This window comes from Parambassis ranga, chromosome 3 (genome assembly GCF_900634625.1).
Source record: "Parambassis ranga chromosome 3, fParRan2.1, whole genome shotgun sequence".
In the NCBI taxonomy this organism is placed as follows: Eukaryota; Metazoa; Chordata; class Actinopteri; family Ambassidae; genus Parambassis; species Parambassis ranga.
The window spans coordinates 20,608,691-20,632,403 of NC_041024.1; the positions used below are offsets into that span (position 1 = coordinate 20,608,691).

The following is a 23,713-nucleotide window of genomic DNA, read 5'->3' on the forward strand; positions in this document are numbered from 1 at the left end:
GCTCATTGAAGAAACCATTAAAGACCTCCCTCACAATTGATGATTCAATAGCAATCAGTCCGAGCACAATGAATCCCACTGTATTGCTATTGACTGGAGAGGGACTGATTCCCATGCTCTGAGTGTTGTGCTTTCAAAGTGACTCTGAGTGCAAATTTATGCACAACACAGTGCTTCCAGTGAGAAGACATTCATTTGGAAGCCGTTTCTTTTGTGTGTTACAGATAGCAGAGCTGTTACTGCAGGAGAAGTCTGTAATCAATAAGCTGTAAAGTATGATTGCACACATTTCTCTTACGAGTTAAAAGAACATTAAAGGTAGACTGATTATGTTTTTCTATGCAATAAAGTTACTATGACGACAACTGCCTGGTAAGTTTTAGTCACAAATATGCCAATTTTCTTTACAATCAATGTCATTGGCCTAATATAAAATGCCTACATACAGTATTTGCAGGTGGTTTACAGTAATAATAATGTTATATAGAGCCCCTAAATGTTCTATTGCAATCTGTTGATATGCTGTTATGGATGTTCAGCCTCCTTAATCTCTCCTGCCCTAATTTTGAGTACTGATGTGTATATGTACACTTCCATCTTGCTTTGCCCTTCCCATGTTTTTATGCCAATCTGTAATATGGATGTCCTATTTCACATGTGCAGTCAGCAGAGATGTGATAGTCTCAGAGGGAGGGCAGAAAGCTGACCTATAGCCAGAGAGGATCATGGTATCACATTTGTCTGAACACACCATCGATTCAAGTAATGGAGCTGCTCAGCTTTCGGCTCCCCACATCCCTCTGTTATTATGATAACAGTTCCATAAATATAAATGTATCTCAGTTTTTGGATGAGTGAAGAGCTGCAGAGGTAGAGACAGATGTTTTTAGATGTGTTTTTTTGTGCATATACTGCAGAATATATATCTGTATCTGTAAATGGGAGAAAATGAGGAGGCACAGCTTCCATAGCTGTGATGTTTACCGACAGAGCTGTAGTTAATCTCTAAAATACAGCCAGTCTCACATTCTCTGTTGTCAAAGGTGCAGACTTGCCTGTAGTCACCTAATAAGGGCTCAGTGAATTCATATTCAAATCCCATAGTAGTGTTTTTTTATGTCGATATGAGACAAATTCCCGCATTGGATCCTATGATGAAAAGGTTATGTTTGTATTAATCTACTGTCATAAAAGAAGCGGTACATATTCATTCAAAAATCACTCAACATTTACTGTCAAATGCAACACAATCAAAACAAATGATAAATAAGAACTGTACAACACAGTAATGGACATTAACACAGAGGCATCAGTTCAATAAGCGCTTCACAGCATCTATCAACTGCACCAAAATGTTTTTCCTTCAGGCAATGACAGAAAGTTTGTGATTGAATCTGTAGATGTAAGTGGTTTTGGTTCATGTAACAGTTCTTTTAATGCAAAGACAAAAAGATTTTGCTTTCAGTATGTTAACACTAGATAAAATACTAATTCAAACCGACAAAGTGAATAAACGTGAGACAAATCATTTCAAATTGAAGAAAAGCTTCATCTCTATGACTATGAATTTGACTCCATTCAGCAGAATGTATTCACATTTTGTTGTCCCAAATTAAATTTCCAAATTTATTTTACTAAACTGTTGTTGCCCTGTGTGAGTTAATGTCCGGCTTCTGTTTAAGCAGTATATCCTGCTGAAAATATCACAGATCGGTATCAAACACGTACAAATTCAGTCAAAAACCTTCAAATATTATTCGGAGTTCAGTAAAACAAATGTTAATACCTCAAAGATGACAATCCACAATTAATGGGTTGTTTCTGCTGCAAAAGCCTTCCGTGAAAGTGTTTCTTCTAAAAAGTGCGCAGTGTTAGGGGTTTATCGTTACCTCAAGTCCAACACTTGTTTTCTAGACGTGTCTAGCTAAATGAGCACAATGGTGGACTGTTCATGCATGATAACCCAGTTGAGTCTTTCTGTTGAAATCCGACCTACCAAACATCCACAGGCTGCGTGTGTGTGGTCCTTTGCACTGTAGTCAAGTCCCTGCTGTGATGCACACAGACCTTTGTGATCCACCTTTCACTGCCTGGGTGACAGATGACATAAATCTGTCACCTTCTGGAAAACAACTGACAGATCATGAGTGGAGGTGGGCAAAGAGATCGAAAGCAAGTCAGCCTTGGAGGTCAAAGGTCCGGAGGCAGTGACTGGAGCAGCAATAGGCCACAAAGCTCACAGTCGTCCTGGAAAGAGGACAGAGCGCAGGCGTCAGAATGCAGGGTTGTATGAGCACAAATGTGTATCTTGGACCAGGTAACAGTGAGGCAGCAAAAGGTGGTGTGTTTGTTCTAACCTGCGGTGCACTCCTGCCAGAGCCGTGTCACGGAGGGGGAAGAGTTTGGGGTAAATAATGGTGAACATGGCTTGGCTGCAGCGGTGGCAGTGACCCAGAGGGAACTGCAGCAGGTCTAGCAGGATCTTTGGTAGGGTGATGGGAGGCAGCAAATTGAGATCTAAAACACAAGATTTTCAATAATTTTAGAAGTAACTCATGGTCAACAGAGCAGGTGCTATCAAACGTACTGTAGAGTATAGGCACTGCTTCCCCACCTGTTGGGCGGTGGTGGTAGATGCGGTGCAGGGTTCTCATAGCCAGCTCCTCCAGAGGAACCACGTTATCAGTCTCTGAAGCCACCACCTTCACTTCAGCCGGCAGCCCAACCAGAGCCTCACTCAATGCCTCACCCAGCACTTCACCCAGGTTACCTTCCAGTGTGTGAGATGACAAACCACACCTGTCCGGGAACAGAACAGACACGCATATAGCCACTGGTGTGACTCAGTTTTGTTTCAGGCGTTCTGTGTGCTTCTGAAGATCAGTGTATTACCCGCTGCAGCCGATGACCTTGTTGTACAGGTAGGAGGGGAGGCCTTTTAGTTCCATGTTGTTGTCTACAAAGACAAACTGCAACTCCCGTGATCTGCCCAGGTCTGAAACGCACACAGATTGGAACACTCAATCCCTTTATTTACATCTCTATGGCAACTCACAGTTACAGGGAATATACTGACCGAGTGGTAGGAAGGTAAGATGGTTAGCAGCCATGGAGAGCTGGTTCAGTCGGTGGAGCAAGCAGAGCTGTCTTGGAACATGACTCAGCAGGTTATGGTCTGCTGTAAGATTCTGTAGTGAGAGACAGCGGTGCAGCCGTTCTGGTAGAGACATCAGCTGGTTCATCGACACATCAAGAGTCTCCAAATCCTGCAGATCACCAATCTCTGAGGGGGGAAAGAGAGAGAGATTGAAACAAGTCACTCTACACTGACGATCTCTAGAGGTGTCTACAATTTAAAACACAAATCTCAAACTATTTCCTCCGAGTGTGTGACCGGTATGATCACAACAAACCACTGCAATGGAGCAGTAAAGTTTTAAACTATTTGCAAAATGTACAAAGCCTGAAGAATGCAGATGAGAACTGATATTATCTGTCTGTTAATCCTTCTATTTATTCCATTCTAGTTTTTGCATAGTCGGTGTGCGTTGCTCTTGGTTACTGAATCTACTCTGACTGGCACAGACTGCTGCACCCTGCTGAGAAGGTGATCAGCTGCAACCTCCCATCTCTTCAAGACCTGAACATCTCCAGGACTTCTGGTGCATGCAGGTCGGATCACAGCTGTCCCTTCTGACCTCAGACATGGACTCTTTGAGCCACTACCCTCTGCCAAGAGGCTACGGTCCTTTCAGACTAGAACCTCACACCACAAGAACAACTTCTTCCTCTCTGCTGTTGGACTCTTAAACACTGCTGTGTCACTGTACCATGCTCCTGTCATTATCCACCTGTTGACTGTTACACTTCTAAACATCACAGGTACTGTTATTCTGCTTCAGAGATTATACCATACTGTATTTTGTGTTCACACATAACCTAAACACACTGTTTTGTTCATAACTGTATATTTTGTACATCTAGATAAGTCCATTAATACCTTTATTTTATCTTATCTTATTCTATTGCATGCTTCCTATTATGCGTTACTTGTTTTATGTTTTGTTTGTGCACCAAATCACCAAAGCAAAATCTTAGTTATGTGAAACCTTTTCACTTAAATGCCAATATACACAATTCTGACTCTGACTCTAAAACTCTGTTGCCCTCTGCTGGTGAACAAGATACTTACAACTTTGTTCAGCTTGCAACCGACGGTGTTTGGCAAGTGTGCTAAATATGGCATCTTAACATATAATGAAAAAATGCTGCTAGTACAACAGGAAGTACATACATGTTTGCAGTAAAAAGAGTGACTGAGCTCATATGTGCGAGCTGAGACAACATACACACACATCTGTCTGTCTTGTAACGTTTTCCATTATTTTTCTGGTCACTTTGGTTAAATCAACATGAGCAGAAAAATAGATTGAATAGAGTAGATTAAAAAATGAGGGGTGTAAAACAGACTGATAGCTGGTGTGTCTTACCTGAGGGAAGGCATTTCAGCTGGTTATTGGACAGTCTCAGGTGCCGTAGAGATCTCAGTCGACCAATCTCTGGACAGAGGAGCTGGAGGGCATTATTGCTCAGATCTAAAGACTGCAATCTGGCCAGGTTTCCAATAGCTGAGAATCAATTCAGTCATTATGTTAAAATAAAAAATATTTAAGCAAACATAGCTAATACTGTAATGTTATCATACCACAACAGAAGACATACCTTCAGGAATAATTACTATGTTGTTTGAGTGCAAATACCTTAAATAGAGAAAATATGGTGGAATAAAAATCATCAGTCACCTTTTATATTTTGCAGACATGAATCACAACACAACTTAGCACAACACTTACAGTTCAATTAGATTTGGGAGCTTCTGGGCGAGATTGTCCGGCTGGTAAAGACAGAGGAAAAGCAGAAATACAAGTCATCTTAGAGGAAACCTGTGACATTGTGTCAAACCGCTCTTTAGTGGTACACACAGACCTTCAAACATGTGAAAACAATTCTAAATCATGTTAAATTAATCATTTTTATTCAAAGGGTTGCTTTAACCCTTTGAATAAAAATGACCTGGATGACATCAACAAGCATTTTTGATCATCAACAGGAGCATGCAGGGTGCAGGTACCAGTGTGGTAAGTGAGTTTCTCTTCATGTACAGTCTCTCCAAAAACTGCAGGCCTTCATCTTTCAGCAGCTCTACAGGGAAAATATTCAGGTTTTTGTAGTTAAGGAACAGGTTTTTGTGGCGCTCCTGCTTGGCCATAAAGATCGTCTCATGAAGTTCTGTTGCCATTTCTGAGAAGACCTCTCCTCCCCGGTGGAGGGGACTTAGCAGTGCCTGCTTCCTTTACGGCATTACTGTTTCCTGTAAGACAAATAAGATTCATCTTTGCGACAAACCACACAGCGTAGCGCGGCGTATGTCGTGCAGTTTCTAAACTTCATCTACTGTTGGAAAAACAGACCAGAACCAAAGAGAATCATCTTTCCCCGTTTGACCCCTCTTATAAAAAATAAAGATATCCGGTAGATTTGATCTTGGCAATGCAGGAAATCTGCAACGCTACAGGCTCAACATGCTGCAAATAGACACTCCAGGCTGCAGTTAGCATTACACTGGGTCTGGTAAACTTTAGTTAGCTTAACATTTCCTAGCCTGTCACTGTTATTTTAGACTATTAGCATGCTAGCTGTTTGGCTTCTATTTGTATCCTACGTTCAGTAAAAAAGAGGTTATTTACCTTAGCTGTGCAGGGCCTTGCTGACCTACTTTGCATGTACACTCCCCATATGCACTCATGACCTTATGCATGTGCAATGTTTGACAGAGCCAACTAGCTTAGCAAAGGGTTACTTTACAGCGACACTAAACCGTAACAGCCGTAAACAACACACTACGTCACATCTTCTTCCGGTCTAAAGGCAGCCGCAGGCTTCTTCTTCTCTTCCCAAATGACCGACAGAAAGGCTTTTGTAAGTGTTTGCTGCCACCTGCTGTTACTGTTGCTGCTGTTTGTTTTTTACAGTGAGGATTTTTATATATATTTTTCTCTAGTTTATGTTGAAAATATTGATACTTTAAACACAAAATACATTGCTGCATAATAAAATATGATGCACTGCGTGCAAATAAAATAAGTTAGTGCATTTAAATAACATAACAATAACAAGTTTGGGGCCATTTTGGAAAAAGGATACTTTGAGAAATAGGACTAAAAAAATTGTGAAAGCCAAGTTTCCTCTTATTGGAAATAGCATAAAAAATACTCTTCTCAACAAAGAAAAACTGCCCAACAGTTTGCATACATTTTTATTCATCTTAAATCTCAAGTAGAAAAAAGAATCAGACAAACAAACATTCTCTTTTCCTTCAGCCAATCATATTTCCCAGTACATGGAATAAATTGATAACAGGAAAAATTCTTACAACAGCATATACAAAAGAAAACCAAAATGAAACCTCAGTCTAAACGATCATTTCAATAGAAACGCAAGAGTTGGAAGGCTATGAATAATTTACACATCAAAATATAGGTAACAAACTGACCGTCGATGTAACAAAAAACAGAGAAAGAAAAACAGGAATTTATTTGATTTTGTCGGCTCTATGAGGTGTTCCAGTGGTAAAAATGAGGTGAAAATCAGACCACAAACACAGAAATACCCATCCTGACCCACAAATTTGATTAAGTGTGCTCTGGTTGGACTGGTTGAACGAACTGTTAATCAGAAACCAGATCACAGAGACTCCTAGCCTGAAATTATAGAAATCACTGCCTTGTTAGGGACAGGAAGAAGCCTCACAAAAAAAAGGGAAAGGAAGCCATAGAAAGTTTTTAAACGGGATTATAGTCACCATGGCAACGGGCTGAGGCATAAGGAGAGCAGTGCCAAAATCCTGTTATGGCAGTAAATGGAAAAACTGTCATGAATTCTGTCAAGCAACACATAAAGTAATAGTGTAGACGTGACCTGTCAGCCACACTGACACACAGAAGTGCCATAATAACCTTTACAATGTAGGAAAAGGCAAGAGATTAGAAGGGTCACACTCAAAAGTGAGGAAAGAGCTTGCAGTCCAGCTTAACCTAAACATAATAATTTACCAGCATTGTTTTGCCTAATTTTCATTTAAATTATGTCGCGTTTAGAAAGTAAGGGGAAGCCACATCATTGACCAGCTAGTAGAATGACATCGTGCAGGAACAGCAGGAGGAGGTAAAGGAGAGAAAGCATTCTCATTCATGCTTCTACCAATTCCTCCTCTTCCTCCTCTGAGACTGCCAGACTCCAAGCAAAAACTAAACCAAACAAAAACACCTTATGTAGCCCAAACTTCACCAGAAATATAATCTAATATGAGCCGGATGGTTGATTGCAATCTTCATTCCTCACCCCCCCTCAGGATGACTTGTGGTTTGTGGTGTGACTTTGACCATGTTAACAGCACTCTGTGAGATTGTCATTACAGCCGGACAGCGGAGATGTTTTGCTTTTCTTTACATGTAAATAGAATGAAAAAAAGTGAGGTAGATGGATGGTTGAAGGACTAATAATAAAAAAAAATCCTTCCCCCAAAATAAAGAACATCAAAATATTAGAGGAATTAATGTGGGGAGGGGGGGGGGATTTATACAGTGATTTACACTTCACACAGAAAGAAAGAACATAAATAATCAGGAAACATCTGGGAGGCCAAAAGTTGCTTCTTAAAGTGAATGAGTTTTCTTAAAATTCTACGTGGTCCTCTCTAATCACACTTCAAATTCTGTTTAATGCTCAGACACAAAGGGCTTTATGAATCAATTTAGTGTGACACATCAATGTCCCTAAATCATCTGAAAGAAAAAGTCATAGCACTGTAAGATAATTCCACTTATTTCTCAAAGCAAAATGTTATGTCAGCAGTCTTCTACAAACACGTGTTAATGAGTTGCAAAAGGATAAATAATATGGTAACTCCAGCAGCATACACAACACCACCCTTGATTGATAAGAGAAGTTGCTAAAAAGAAAGTGAAACTATCCCACAGACAGGTTTTTCTACTTGCTTTCAGAATAAGATGTGAAGGATCTCTGCTATGTTAAATTATTTCTGCTCTCCGTTGACGTTGTAGGAGGCATGAAGCAAGTGTTCTTACACACAGAGCAAACGGATGAAGCCCTAAAACTGACAAAATGTGGTTAGAAAAAATGAGTGTAAGCTAAATAATTACTAAGGAGTATAAAGGGAAAGCACATTTTGAGTCTTATTGATTACTTTGGCACTCATTTGATCATATATCTGCTCTCTATTTTTCATGCACAGCACGTCCCATTAACACAGTGCTAACACTCCTCCAGGATTATCAGTGGATCATCTGGCTAGTATACTAAAGACAGAACTGCTAGCTACTTAGCTCCAGCAACTTTCCCTTTTCTACATTATATAAGCCAGGGTACATAAAGCTAATCCACATACAAAGAATGTAGATGCTTATTTATGTAAGTGATGTAAAACCAGCTAATGCTAAGGAAGTTATACCAGCAAACACCTTTAGTTAGCAAATCCACATAAAGCCAGGTTATCTAACACATTTAAAATGACTTAAATAACTTGTGTGGATTTTCTTAATCTAATAATCTGTGTGGCTACAGCTTCAAATACATGTGTCCCTAAGACAACAGAGAACAGATACATATAAATGTGTGCCAGAACAGCCAACCGAAGGAATTAAAGAAGATAATAGTGTAATATCAGGATTTTTTTCTTTGTAGAAAAAAATCTTGACTGATTGATATCTCTGTCTTGTCAACATTAGGGCTCAGTACAATAAGTGCAACTGACCGAGACCTCTTCTTGTTTAACACTGCTGTAATAAACACAGAGGTCTTGAGAAAAACAGAGTCAGAGGTGATGTTGACCCAGACAGACTAACACACACACACATACACCAGGCTGGATGCCTCTGGGTATAACAGCTCCCAAAAAATACAAAACAAACAAACAAAAAAAGAGAGAGAGAGAGAAAAAAAAGGTAAAGTAAAAAAGGATTAAACTCTTCTCTTTGACCTGAGATTTAGTCGGGACGCCTGGCCTCTGCCTCCGAGTGCGACAGGTGGTCGAAGCGTCCTGAGAGGACAGTGATGATCGCTAGCACCATCACTGTCCTCTAATCTGATGGGAGGGGAAGTTACCGGTGTTTCAAGACGAAAGGCAAATTTTCGTACCTTTTTACACAAACACAGAATGAAACCAGCTCAAATACACCTTACACAATTACAAGAATTAAAAAAAAAACTGGACTGTAGTGGAAACGTTCATAGATCCAACCTGAAGGAGATTTTCTCTTTTTAATATATAGATATCGACTATATTACAACCACAAGAGAAATAAGGAATAGCAGCTTCTTTCTGTACATGATGAATGTCTCCAACTGTATAAAAGCTAGAAAAAGTGACACAAACAACTGGTGTGTACATAAATGCTCTGCCCACGTAGAGATGTTGTAAATGTTGGAGACTAATGACTAATCTAAAAAAATACCTGTTTGTATACAACAAGGACGCCTCTGATGTTCGGAGTGAACCCCGACAGAGAGACGTTTTAGATCATATTTCTTGTCCTTTTCCTCTGCAGTCCTAGCTTTGACTTTTTTTGTGTGTTTTTTTTTTTTTATAATGTATTTGGCGGATTAACCGTAACAGAACAGCACTTTGTGAAAACATGTGGCTCAATTCCAGATAAATGGAAGGGACCAAAGTCTATGACGACAATCTGATCTCAGATATAAAACAACAGAGGGGTAGAGTAGGACTGCAGAGAGAGGTTAATATCCCTCTGATCACAGAGTTTCAGAACCGTATGGTTGAAGATCAAAAGTGCTTTTTTTGCCTTTGTTTTTGTTACAGAGTAACAGGGACAGACTGCAGAGGAGAAACTCTGACAGTACAGTTTTGGCAATCAATTTGGCAGAGTTGACCTTTGTTTCAGCGTATTGGCTGTTGACCCGGCATTACGTTGACACACACACACACACATCCTGCAGAGCGACCAGAACAGTAATTGACTGACGGAGATGTCGGCCCCTCCGAAGTGCTTCTTCTTCATTTGATATGCTTAACCATTCTCACCATAATGCCCGTTCAAAAGCAAACAAAACGCCGGTCATCTAATAAAGGCCTACACATTTTCTTTTTCCATCTGGAAATCCATATATATATATATATATATATATATATATGAAAATTACAAACGACGATTTATAAAATAAGTTCAGCCACAAAGGGAGACAAAGCGCTCTCCCAAAATGATAAGTGTCGTTTTTTCCTTGCTTTTACCATTTTTTTTTTCTTCTCACTCAGCAGCAGGGGCAGTGTCACATCTGACAACCAGCTGGTAGAAACCAAACCTAGAATAATAATATTACAAAAGTGTGTGGAGATACAGCAGAACACGGGCTAACAGACAGTCTTCTCCACATTCATGTGAGTCTTTGCTTCTCACTGAGCAGCCAACCTGCTGGTAGTCATGGTTCAACTGTATCTGGTTTAAAACAACAAAAAAAATAAACTTCCACCCACTAAGACATCTGCTTCTGGTCCAGGTAGAAGTTTGCAGTCTGAGGGTGAATCTGTCCAATCAGCAGGCAGAGGACTGCGGGAGAGGCATGGTGCGCTCGTTCTTCCGTCCTCCATTCATGTGCGCATACGGCGGCAGCTCATCCAGGGACGGCCGCATTGTAACACCTGAGCCTGTCCCGAGCCCTGACCCCGCTGCAAGGCCCGCCCCTGACAGTCCATTGGCTGCTTGCTGGCCCGAGGGCTGCTTGTCCATGGCGGCACTCGACGTGCATGGAGAAGAGGGGGAACTGGGGGCTAGCGATGGGGTGGGTGGGGCTTCTGCGCTAGGGGAGGGAGGGGTCTGTTGGGCGACGGTGGTCTGCTGCGGCTGCGTGGAAGAAGGGGGTTCCAGGGGAACGTCGTCCATGTTGTCAAGCTTGTCCATGTGAAGCTGTGGAGTTTCGGCCGGCTTGTTATCGGCGCTGTAGAAGAAACTAACCTCTTTGAAAGATGGTTCCAGCTCATCCTTTATGCTGCTGATGATCTCCACAAAGGATGGACGCATCTTAGGATTGTACTGCCAACACATTCGCATCAGCTCAAACCTACACACAAACACAAACACACACACACACACACACGTTAGCTTGGTTTTCATCAACAACATGTTCTCCTGTAGCTATAACTCTGTCCAGAGGAACTGTGCTTTCCTACCAACAAGCCAATATTTACTTTTGCCAAATGTTTGCTTTCTGTTGCTAAAACGGCTGTATGATCCCCTCACCCACCCTCCCCCTCCTGCTTCTTGTTTATGAAGCGCAGAGCCGATGCTGCTCTCACCAAGATCCAGCAAAGAGACTTCTGCATCAAGCCTGGAAACAAGCTTCACACACCAAGATGGCAAAGGTACAGACCGCCACATTAGACTCATGCAGAACCAACTAATCAGATATACTGTCAAAGAGGTGTAACCTACACTAACAACTGCCCTCAGATGACTATGTCATAGATTTAGATTTATATACTCACGTAAATCTATCCAGTATTAGCACAGTGACATACTGCAATTAACATGAAAGCATTTTTATAGATATGGGTATAAACAATGTTTAAAATGGCTGCAGACTTCACATTTGTTCTCCTCATGACTTCACCATCTGATGCATCCTCCGTGTTTTCTCTTTGCCAAATTTTGCCTGTCACGCTCACAACTCTTTTGATGTGGATTTAAACTTAGGCTGTTTTATATTAGGAGCAAATACATTACAGAGCACACAGTGGAACTCAGACAGGCTGCGAATGCAATCAGCACTGTGGTTCAAAAACAGCCAGTGACCACAGCCTGTGGGCTGCAGTGCAGATAAGTAGTCACTACAACTAACCAATAAAAAACATGGTGAACAGACAGACAGAGATACGATGTGTGAATGTGTGTTCGAATCTTACAACATGTCAGGACAGTTCTGTGGTTTCTCAAGCAGTCCTCCCTCCATGACAAAGCGGAGGACCTGTTCATTGGACAGTCCCTGGTAGGGCTGTTCTGCCAGAGTGGCAATCTCCCACAACACAACCCCAAACGACCTGCACAGCAGGGAAAGACAGAGGGAAAAAAGTGTGTTTTTCATTATTATTATTACAACATTAAGCTGTATTGACAAAGAATGAAGCCACCACATGTGTGTGTTTCAGTGGACCTGCTTACCAGACATCTGAGTTGGTGGTAAAGACTCCATCCTTCAGAGACTCGGGTGACATCCAGCGAACAGGGAGCAAACCTTTACCGCCTTTGCGGTAGTAATCTGTCTCGTAGATGTCTCTGGTCATGCCAAAATCTACACATACAGACACACATGGGGAAGAAGTGAAGACAATGCCTATAAAACACTCACTGCATCTAATGAAAGATGCTCCAATGCTTTAGAAAAGCAGAACATTTTACACATTCAACAAAATGTCTTAAACAGTGGACAGATCATGCAAACCATATAGATGCTTACAAAATTATTCACATGTTGATGCAGCTACCCTGCTGCCCCTGGAGGGTCTACTTTCATAATTACTCTGCAACTTTATTAGCACTTAATGAGCATGCTACCATTTCCTTTTTGTTTCATGGCTGAGAGTAACCCATGCTTTACCTCCTATCTTAACAGTGAAATCCTCAGCCACCATGCAGTTCCTGGCTGCCAGATCTCGATGGACAAACTTGTTAGCGTTGAGGTAAGCCATGCCATCAGCGATCTGCCCTGCCATCTGAAGCATCTTCTTCAAGGGAGGGAGAGACAGGCTCGACCACTGCTGCTATAGAAACACACAGACATGAAGAAGAATAGTCAGCATTCATTATTTGACCAACAGGTGGCTGACATATTGATGCTGTTTGTAGGTTCTCTTTATAACACTCTGAAAAATGATGTTACTAAAATATTTTCTGCATAGCTGCGTGACATCACACTACCTCTTTAGGTCGTAGGGAGCGCAGGTAACTCTTCAGGTCTCCTCGTGTCATCAGCTCCATGATAACTAGCGTTGGTTGTCCCTGTGAGACCACTCCCAAGAGACGAACCTGCAAAAAACATGATACCACGATGATGCACACTTATACTGTTAAGAGTTTGAACTTGACTAGTCTGTTTTAAAACGAATGTATGATCTAAATGTGTGTGTGTCTGCTCATACCACGTGGTGACAGTTGAACTCCTTCATGACGGACGCTTCATTGAGAAACTCGATCCGCTCCCTCATGCTCGCCGACTCATTTACAGTCTTGATGGCAACGCGTGTCTCAGGTTCATCTTTGACCACACCCTTGGCCAAGCCTTCGTACACCATGCCGAACGACCCTTGGCCTAGCTCACGGCTGAGGGAGATCTTCTCCCGTGCCACCTCCCACTCATCCGGCACATACACTGCACAGGCGATAATGAGTTTTTACATTAATACACACAGTTCTACAAATATCTCCAATGGGTTTCCTTTCAGATTTGCCTCTGCAATGTCACTCACTTTCTGCAGCACTGAAGTATTCTGGGTTGACTGAAGCGTACAGCACTCCGTTTCCAAGCCTGTCGCTGTTCCTGAGTAAAACAAAAACAAAAGTGTTTGAAGACACAAACATACTGTCCTCTCTGTCGCACACACACCACATGAATTTTGGGATCTGCATGGTGTATAATCATACACATCACAATTTTAGCTTCCAAAGATTATTGGCAAAATACAACACTAAAATATATGGAAGCCTACTGAGGCAATTCCAGCATGACAGGTGATGTTCATTTCTTCATATGTTCTTATGTTGTGTTCCAAATATTACAAGTTACAACCACATATACAAGAGGCTGCCAACCACATAACTGGGCAAATTCTAGCCTTATTTGCCACTTAGTTTTTATGCACTATAATAAGCAGACGCATTTTGCTTTGGTTTGTGTATTGGTTGTGAGTGAATCTGGATCCTAATGTGACCACATGGATCCTTAGCAAGTTATTCAAATGTTTACTTTTAGAGAAGAAAAAAACTAAAGAGGGCTGTTTTCGTATTCTTCTGACACACTTTTCAGCCTGTTAGATGTTTTTAATGCTTTTGTAACATGACAACGTGAGTCCAATCTGTTGAATGTGTTTGCAATTTGTGTTAACACACCTTTTCCTGTTGAAGACAACCAGCACTGCAGTCAGAAGACAGATCAAAATGACGATGGCGATGGGCACGAAGATCATGGCATACAGGACATTTTCATAACCTGTTGGGTCAAACACTTTGATTAAACAAATCTTTATGTGTTACTAGAAAACAAAGGAGAGCTATACAGACACAAAAAAGGAGCATCTAACTGTGAATATGCAGGAGAGAGTGTGTCTTACGTTCAGCCACATAGAGATCCAGAGCATGTGTCCAGGAGCCGTTGCCAGCCAGTGACGTGGCTCTCACTTTGACTGAGTAGTTTCCTGGACTGAGATTGGACAGGCGAACACCACGCTGGGTCTGATACAGCTGACGAGATACGCACTCGTGCTTCTCAGTCTGACACACAAACACACAGACAGAGGGAGCTTATTATTAAATCCTACAGAATCCAAATCAAAGAGCCGAGGTCCTGCTGGTTTTCACTTGGGGTACAAGGTTTACAGTGCCAAACCCATTCTGCCTCAAGTTTAATAAATAAACGCTTCATGTCAAACTGGTCAAAATGTACTAAAAAGACAACTAAGGAAACTGCTTGTTGTTTATATAATGGCTTTTCTAAAAATCCTTTCATAAACAAAAATGTGAACTCATGGTGTTGATTTCTTAAAAATGACCTACGCCTAAGAACATTAATCATGTCAACATGGAGGCCTGGCACAGACAAAGATTTGACATCAGATGTGGTTAGCTCTGATTAATATCTTGAAGGGAGAAGACAATCCCTAATTACTGCAAAATAGTCAAAACCAACAAGTGCTGTGCAGTGAGATGGAAGGTACATATGTAGATGATGTTGTACCTCAGCAGCCAGTTTAAACTTGATCTCATACATAAGGATGAGTCCGTTTGGGTGAGGTGGCTCAGGCCAGCGCAGAAACACCCAGTCTTCATGGCCCTCCCAGGTGACCGGGCCCGGAACGTCATCGGCCTTTTCTGAAGAACCACAGGCAGAAAAAGTAACCATGGTTACCACATAAACCACAGGGTGGACGCAACAGTCATGTTTATACAGTACTTTTCAACAAGGTTTTGAAGATAAATTCTAACTTTTTGGGGGGGATATAGCAGAATTGTACATCTGGAGACACAAGTGCCAAAAAAAACAGTTGTGTGTTTGTAAATGTATCCTTCTAACCTGCTGGCTTAGTTCTGGAGAAGATGAATTCCGCTGCACTGCAGCCCCGGACCTGTCGATTGCATGCATGAATATCGATACGGTAAACTGTGAAGGGCTGCAGGCCAGAGATCTGCAATTCCCTCTCTGACACCGACTGCTCCATGAACTCAAACTCCTGGTCCAGTGGCTCCGGATCAGCGGTGCTGCTGTTACCAGCAGCTAGGAGAGGGGGGATGGTGCTGCTGTTGCCGTGATGACGGTTGTGGTGGAAATGAGTTGCGTTGGCGATGGCAAAAAGATCTCTACGCCGACGATCTGGCGGCCTGAAGGTGAAGGAGAACAGAGAAGCAGTTCTGTAAAACTGAAGCTGATGCATTTACTGTGAAAAGTTAAGCACAGGATATGACTGTCACAGGTCTGTTTTTCATACTGCTAAAACAGGACGGACAGGCTGTACACCCTGAGGTGCATACTGATGGCTTTCTTGCTGTCTTGTTTACTCCTCTGTCTTTTACATCTTTGTTGATACTTGAGTTACAGGAAACCATTCCTTGCTCAGCCTTGACTCCTTCAATGATCTGCCATGTTTTCATTTGGCCATCTGGCCTTCAACTCAGCAGCCAAAGTGAAGCTTGTACTGAATACTACAAACAGAATTACTGAAAAAGTATGTTATGTTTTGTAAAAACTGAAGTTTTACATGTACATTATATGTTTCAGTTGAACCCAGCATCACACAGTTGACAACAGTGCAACAAGAAATGAGAGCTTTGACTGTTAAACCTGTGCCAGGACTGGTTTCATTCCAAACAGCCTTTACACCCTTTACCTTAATTAGAACTTATCTTTCCTTTTGTCACAACTACTGTCACACACTGTCTGTCCATGGACAAAAACCAATGCACAAACATCTCTGGTATGAGTGTAACAATCACATGTGCAGAGTTCTGAGATCCAGTCCAATTCAGACAGCAGCATGTATGCCGGATCACACGCTGTCTTCATTTTTGTATAAGCTGAAAAGAAAATATACATGTGATGGCACCTGATATTTATCTTAAGCTGCAAGTACATCCATCCCTTTTTCATGCTGCTGCAAAACAGACTAGAACTAATTAAGATGAGTTACACATGTGTATTGAGAACAAGAGAGATAATTTGATGCACATGTCTGATCTGCAGGCCGACTCTCTGTCCCTATCCAAAGCAGACACAAGCTGAAACACGGCTTAAAGTAAAGGGAGAGCAACACATTTATATACTGAATCTGCAACAGCACAGAACGCCACAGGAGGTCCTTCCTGCCAGTGGCCATCAGACTGTATAACTCCTCCCCTTTCTGTAGGGAGAAGAGCTAGATAATCATGTCAGGCATCACTGTCATTCCCTCCACTTGTCTATATCATGTTTACTTAGCACCTTACATCTCCATATTGTATCCATGTATCATATATTGTGCTCATACTGCGTACTGTACTCTTATTTTGGATTATAGTGACACTTATACTCTTATACTCTGTACTTAACTGCATTTAATGTAACTTGATACCTCTGGCACAAGAATTTCCTTCGGGATTAATAAAGTTTTATCTTATCTTATCTTATCTTATCTCAAACAGAAAAACCTATAATACACATAATATACTGATGAATGTGCAACAAATCTCTATTCAAGTTAGCTGAAATACTCATAAGCCACAGTCTAACAGACCGGCATGCCTACAAGTATGAAAAAGTGAAGCAATTACAGTGGGTCGATTACCTTGGGGTGAAAATGGAGTTGTGCAGGAAGTTTTCAAAGACTTTTCTGTAGGAGGCATCAGCAGCTTCAGCCTCTAGGTCCTCCACTGATTTGGGGCAGGGGCAACAGGGGCCTTTTTCTGGCCCCTCTGGATCTGGTTTAGTTGGTTTGGTGTCCTCCTCTTGGTCTCCCACCCCTATGGCTGCAATCCTCACAGGAATCTTCAGCTCTGGAACAGGAAGGGAGCTGTGTTTAGATCTGACAGCGGTTACAGTTAATGGTGGCTGTTTGTGATTGCACGCGTGTGTGTGGATACCTTTAGAGCAGTAGTTGTGCTGATACAGCTCTCGGTCTTCGGCTTGTTGTTGCCATCTTACTAAGTAGTATGTATGGTTACCATTTGGTGAGACAGGGGGTGACCAGCGTACCACCAACTGTGTAGATGAATTAGAGTATGCTCGCACATCCTGAGGCATAGAGGGTGCTGAGAGAGAGACAGAGACAGAAAGTGTAAGAACTTTTGGGAAACACTTCTATCCTTCAGGCTGTGATGCACAATCTGCCAGTGCAGATGTAATTTTCTGACATCACAGCCCTGTTATGTCTTTACACTGCAGCTGGATTTATTTAAGGCAGTCTTCCATTTCATCCTGCTATATTACAGCTTTTGTAAATCATTTCTCCTCCATTGCTTTGACTTGCAGCTGTGTTTATTTCAAACGGCCTCCTCTGCATCTTCTTACAGTATGTTTGATTTAGATCACCATCGTTCCATCATTTCTATTTGTCTGTTAGAAAAACAAGTAGCAAGGTGTTCAAATGTTATCAAATGTCTAACCTCTGCTTTTAGCTATCTCTACTATCTTACAGTAACTTACAGTATGATCTTCAATGCTGTCAATTTTCTAAACAAATGTGATATATTGCAAAACAAAAGCTAACTGAGAAAGGTCGTGACACAGCTGGCTACACACTAGAGAAAGGTGCTAAGAAAAGACAACTCACACCCCGTCTGGGAATGTTTTGGCTTAAGATCTGATGATACAGGTGAATCAAACCACACAAACACAAAAGCTGTATGAAGTATTTTCTAAACTTGGCTATATTATTTAATCCATTTAAAATTTGTTTAGACTTGTTCATAAGAAAAACTTTATTATGAGTGTGTCTTCATGTGCCTCAGGATCAAAACCGATTAGATTACATACATCTAATTACAGTTAATATAACCATAGTTTACTACTGCTGCTGGTCTCAGTGAACATTCTTCTGAGGAAAAACGTTTTTTTTTTTTTTAATTTGTTGATAGACAGACTGCAGCCTCTGATCTAGGCGATAAATTATTTACCTGAAGGACTCGTGCGGATGTAGACCACCTTACTCTTGGCACTCGGCATATGTTTGTCTTCCACCCTGAGTGTGATAGCTTTAACAAAGACAGCATACTGCGTCCAAGGCTTCAAGCCGGACAGCAGAACTCCAGGGTCCAAGTCCCTGTCGGGTCTCAGTTCCACGTCTACCATATTCCAGCTGTTGGAACCGCAACCATCCTGTCCTTCGAATTCTGTGATGTTCTGGTATGGTCTAAAAAGAAAAGGATATTGTGTCTGAGGTTAGCAGAGGCTGTATTTATTAATTATAAGGAGCATCAATTTTCAGGTGCTACTTAAAAAAAACGTACGCTTCCTTGTAGTAAACAATGAAGCTGATGAGGTCTCGGTAGTCGGGGGGCCGGTAGCGCTCCCATGTCAGTTTAATCCTTGTGCTGCTGGTGCTGTTAGATTTAAACTTCAGGATAGTGCTTTCACCTATGGAGGCAGGAAAAAGTCAAAAAACAGCTCACTGTGTGTATATGTGTGTTTGTGTGTTTTTAGGTGTGTAGCAATTAGTGTTGTTGACACAGTAGTGCAGTAAATGCTGACATAAAGGGCAAAACGACATTAGGCTGAGAAGATGTGTTTGCAACTAGAGTAACGTCTGCACATGAGCTGGACATAGCAATTTAAATGTTTGTGGTTTCTTTGCTCATTTTGACCCTTACAGCTGGCTCTGTCGCCGTTGTTTCGGAAATCGCTCTCATCAAAGTGGCCCTGGATTCCCGTCTTGTCCCACATTTTGCGGATCTCGGACATGCAGAGCTTCGGGTTTGCTCTGAAGAACAGCTTCCCTGTTTTGATGGTGAGATTGTGCTGCTTCCAGTCCCAAAGATACTGGAGCTGTTGGTTGTCGAATGCTGAGAATGCATACAAGCTGGAAGGCAGAAAGAGGAGACGATAAATGAATGACAGCCCCGATATGCAGTTTCATTCGGCATCTATGTTTCTGTATCAGTGTATTGTGTGTACGGTAAAGTGATTCATTCCAGGCTGAAAGCCAGCATTCCCTCCAAGGACAATGGCTTATTTTCAGTGTGTAATGGAAAAGTACACCTTCCGAGTCCCTATTCTATAAGGAGAAGCTGTTCTAATGGAACAAAATGTATTTATTTTACTCTTAGAGTCTCTATTTTCAGGTAGAAGTTTAATGACCCAGTTAGACAGCAGAGGGACTGCATGACAGCAGGATAAAAATCACCTGGCAAATCCGATTAATCGGGGGCTGATTTATTTATTTTTTTTGTCCTGGAGAGAAGTTTTTTTTGTTTCTCACTGAGTAACACCCAGACATTAAGGAATGACTATAATGTGGACCTTGGGACAGTTAGATTCCTGTGAACTCAAAGACAAACAGTGGCGGGTGAGTGAAGGCCTTTCTGTGACCCTGAAAGAACATTTCCTGAGTCTGCTGAAGGTCAGCTGCATTCAAGGCCTTTTAGAAAAGCTTCTTTTCATTTCAACAAGATCCTTCGGAGACTTTTTAACGATATAGTTAAAACACAACGCAATTCACCTGGTGATACATAGAAAAGTTTTTGATGTGTGCTTTCAAAACTCTATTGCCTTTCCTTTTGCTTACATCCTTCCAATACTCCAGTGTTGACCTTGACTAGTCACATTAGAATATTATTGCTGTACAATACCTCTGCTTGGTTACTACAACCCACAGAAACAGCAAAAATAAAAGAGATTCACACATTACAGTACATTCATTTTGCCTCACCCATTGAAAAGATGCTGAATGTTATTCTGTGAATTCTGTGTGGGTTAAAGGTTTTAGGTCAGGGAGCAAACAGCAGAACCTCCACAGAGCTCACACAATATATAAATACATCATTTCACTCTGCATTTGGACCAATTTCACATAATGTTCAAAGAAACTGCAGCATATACACTGATGAATGTCTCTTTTCAAATTCATTAACCATTTGACATCATTATATGCAATCCATAGCATGCAGAAGTATGAAGAGCACTCATTATTGTTAACCTCTCTAAGAGATTTCTTCATATATCCAGGGTTTGTAGGAAAAAGACAAGATACTGGTAAGATTTCTGGTTTACTTTTGTAATCCAGTAGCAGAGTAGTTATTGTTCTATCTATTGTGTGAGCTATATAGTTAGCTGTCTTTCTGTGGCACAGTTAATGCCATAATTTCTTCAGCAAACAGACTATCAACCCAGCATACAGTACTTAGTACAGGGATAACATCAAGCCCAAACATAGCTTTGTTTTCTGTTTTACAGTTAGTGCACATTTAAAAAGCCGTTTTCTCTGGCAGAGAATAAGATAGAGGGAATGTGAGTTACCTTTTTTTTTTTAAGAGTACTGCCAAAAATAACTCATTGTTCAGGGGGATTTCTAGAAACTGATATCAGGGTGTAACTATACACTGGGATCAGTCATTGTAGATTACATCGTGATTGTTTGTTTATGCTTGCGGTGAAATTTGTGCATGGCTTTTGTGTGTGGTCCTACTCGTCCTGAAGATTTTCTCCATCGATGTATCTGAGGCTGCGGAGGAAGGCCAACGAGCTCAGAGTGTGTGAGTGCGAGATCCGCACGTACCCGGTGACTCTCTGGATCAAACCTGTGAAGCTCTCCAGCTCAGCCACCATGTTTTCTAAACACACACAGACAGCCACAAACACACTGCTGTTATTATGTTTTGGACTCATCTTAATTGCATGTTTATGCTTTTACCTACTCAGTTTTATAACTTGCTTCACATGACTATTATGGTTCACTATAGTATAGTCTTCATTTTTACATACCACGCTGTGCACGTACAACAGAAACTAACTGTTGTTAGCCCTGCCTTTTCTAGTGAAAAAAGTTAGTATTAACTATAGCTTTGCAATGGTACTGCAGTACTTACGGCCTCTGCGGATGTTGATATGCAGGTTGCCTTTGATAACAGTGCAGCCTTTGAGAGACTGGGCAGCATCCATTGAGTCAATGACCTTCTCCTCACACACTTTATCACACAGGCCATCACACGCTGTACAGAACATACTGGAGACAGACAGAGATTGAGAGAGGCAGCAGTCAGTAAACCTACAGTGTCATTTTACTGACGACAACCTTTTTTTTTTCTTAATTCTGTGTCTCAAATTTTACGTCAGCACACACATAAAGCATATCCAGGAGAAAAAGAAAGATTTATCCAGCAGTGAGGATTAGTTGGTAACTAACTGTCCTGTTTTAGTAGAAGCTGTACTGTTTGTTAGAGGAATTTTTCATGTGGAATTGGTAAGCCCGCAGCTCACCTGTTGGGTGCTGTACGTGTGTACCCAGACGGGCATTCGGGCATGCACTCTCCTCCGTGGATGACAAAGCTGTCAAAGTCAGGAAGGTGGACTTTGGAGCAAAGTTCGACACTGATGCAGCGCCAGCCCTCGAACTTGTAGGTGCCTTTAGGGCAGTCAGCCACGCAGCGCCCATGGTGGTAGTAATGCGCACATGCGGCACATGCTGTGTCACTACCAGGCACTGTGCAGCTTCCCAGGCACTCAGTATGGCAGCACTCCCCGTCCACTGTGCATGCTCGCCGTGCACACCTCTCCGGGCACTCTGGTAAGGAGACAGAGAAGGGAAAGGCTAACATTAAACTATGCAGGCAAAACTTAAATGACTTTAAGAGACATCAAGACAGCCATCTCACTCATAGTGTACATTTCTACCTACACATACACATGTCCTTCATAAACTGAAATTATCACGTATATGTGGAATTTTGAAATTTGGTTACACACTACTGGGAATAACTGAACATGACATACTGTACAGCAGCAAACAAAGCAGCAACACTACTTTTACTTCAGTCTATTCTAACTTGGCAATGTCCGACTACTGATCAGGAACTAGGAAATGACTGATAACAGATGAGCGTGCACACACACATGCACAAGAGCCCGGATTGAAGTCAATTCAAATACAGTTTGCGCTTTCCTTCTTTTGTTTAACACAGCAAACAAAAGCACGTCGACAACCTGTCAATACTTTTATCTATTGATGATGTCAAGCCCAGTCTGCTGTTGTGTGAGGTTGAGCCCAGATCCACTGATAAAAGTTCCCCACTCCAGGTTTTCCAACAAGCACTGCTACAAATAACTCCTCTAGTTGCTGTGGTGTCCCTCTAAATAAGAGGATATTGTAACTGACAGGAAAAAAACTGATTGAGGAGCTTTAGAAGAAACCTGCACTGCTACATATAGAAAAAGGCCACACCTCACGGCTCCTTTGTCTCTGAAGCAGGGTAATACACATCAAACATGAAAGACACCACAGCAGCGAATTTCTCTAGTTAATTTGAGACACAAATCTTGATGATCAGCAGCCAGGTAAGCATCAACTGTTAAGCCAGCTTAACTGATGCTAGATGACTTAAAACACAAGGTGACTAGTTTAAACTGACTGCACAGTAAGAGGTCACATAAACAAGGACTGACTGCTATGGAAACACTGTAAATCACCGCTCCAAATTATTTGTATGTGTTAGTGAATGTGTATCCTGTAAGGCATAAACAGGACAGGGATAGCTGAGGCAGAAACCTCAGCTATAAACTATGAAACACAGTTCATAGAAATTTGTCATCCACCCAGGTTAGCCAGAGGCTGTGTTTAAACAGAAACCAAACAAAATAGAAGTTTTAGGAAATTATGAGCTGCTCATAGGATGCTCAGTCATAAAACACATTTCAACATGTGCCAACTGACTCTGTCAAACAAACTAGAGACTAGAGGCCAGGGGGGGGGGGGGGGGGGGGTGTACGCCCCTTATTTATATTTCAGTGATTTCCTAATAGAAATAAAGATGTGTTGTCCTCCAAAAACAGATGTCAGTCCAGAGACAAATATTGTAGGACAGAAAGATTCTGCTTGACCTTTTACTTCTTCACCTAGGGGCTCGAGTCAGAATAACTATTTATTTACAATAGTGTCACCCAGTTAAATACAAAATGCCTGTCATTGATGAACGCAATCCTGTTGGAAAACAAAACTCAATCACAATCTCTCTGTGGGCTCTCGGGCAGTGCAACAACTACATCTGAGATCACTCTAATTAGAAGAAAAACTTATTTAAAAAGTGTCTTCATTTGCTAAGGATGCAACTTTGGTGACACTTCACCAAAGTTAGAGAGAGGTGAATCGCTGGTAAAAAAAAATCAAGTGTCTCTCCTCTGAATTAGAACAGTAGACGTCGTCACATTGAGTTCTCATTGACTGTCTGTTTAG

At 41.5% G+C, this 23,713-nt stretch overlaps 2 protein-coding genes across 4 annotated transcripts in view; both read right to left on the bottom strand.

The window, feature by feature from the left end:
- Positions 1–1,206: 1,206 nt before the first annotated feature.
- Positions 1,207–5,917, bottom strand: lrrc28 (leucine rich repeat containing 28). Its single transcript, XM_028400956.1, has 10 exons — positions 5,748–5,917; positions 5,132–5,371; positions 4,854–4,894; positions 4,723–4,760; positions 4,491–4,628; positions 3,077–3,283; positions 2,893–2,995; positions 2,615–2,799; positions 2,358–2,517; positions 1,207–2,247 (listed from the first exon to the last, which is right to left on the bottom strand). The coding sequence occupies exons 2-10, from the start codon at positions 5,297–5,299 to the stop codon at positions 2,178–2,180; spliced, it is 1,110 nt and encodes a 369-aa protein (XP_028256757.1). The 5' UTR covers positions 5,300–5,371; positions 5,748–5,917; the 3' UTR covers positions 1,207–2,177.
- Positions 5,918–6,511: 594 nt separating this feature from the next.
- The window catches only part of igf1rb (insulin-like growth factor 1b receptor), a 34,872-nt gene continuing 17,670 nt past the window's right edge, over positions 6,512–23,713 (bottom strand). Inside the window, exons 3-21 of one of the 3 annotated variants that reach the window (XM_028400955.1) lie at positions 21,745–22,048; positions 21,354–21,490; positions 20,954–21,098; positions 19,140–19,348; positions 18,780–18,906; positions 18,447–18,682; positions 17,415–17,582; positions 17,120–17,327; positions 15,376–15,680; positions 15,040–15,173; positions 14,417–14,576; positions 14,196–14,295; positions 13,556–13,626; positions 13,229–13,458; positions 13,008–13,115; positions 12,688–12,847; positions 12,252–12,381; positions 11,996–12,130; positions 6,512–11,154 (exon numbers count right to left, since the gene is read on the bottom strand). In XM_028400955.1, the coding sequence (XP_028256756.1) occupies positions 10,629–11,154; positions 11,996–12,130; positions 12,252–12,381; positions 12,688–12,847; positions 13,008–13,115; positions 13,229–13,458; positions 13,556–13,626; positions 14,196–14,295; positions 14,417–14,576; positions 15,040–15,173; positions 15,376–15,680; positions 17,120–17,327; positions 17,415–17,582; positions 18,447–18,682; positions 18,780–18,906; positions 19,140–19,348; positions 20,954–21,098; positions 21,354–21,490; positions 21,745–22,048 (3,593 nt within the window). In that variant the 3' untranslated portion in view covers positions 6,512–10,628. Of the gene's footprint in view, positions 11,155–11,995; positions 12,131–12,251; positions 12,382–12,687; positions 12,851–13,007; positions 13,116–13,228; positions 13,459–13,555; positions 13,627–14,195; positions 14,296–14,416; positions 14,577–15,039; positions 15,174–15,375; positions 15,681–17,119; positions 17,328–17,414; positions 17,583–18,446; positions 18,683–18,779; positions 18,907–19,139; positions 19,349–20,953; positions 21,099–21,353; positions 21,491–21,744; positions 22,049–23,713 lie in introns of all 3 variants that reach the window. The other 2 variants (XM_028400954.1, XM_028400953.1) reach the window with 2 other exon arrangements.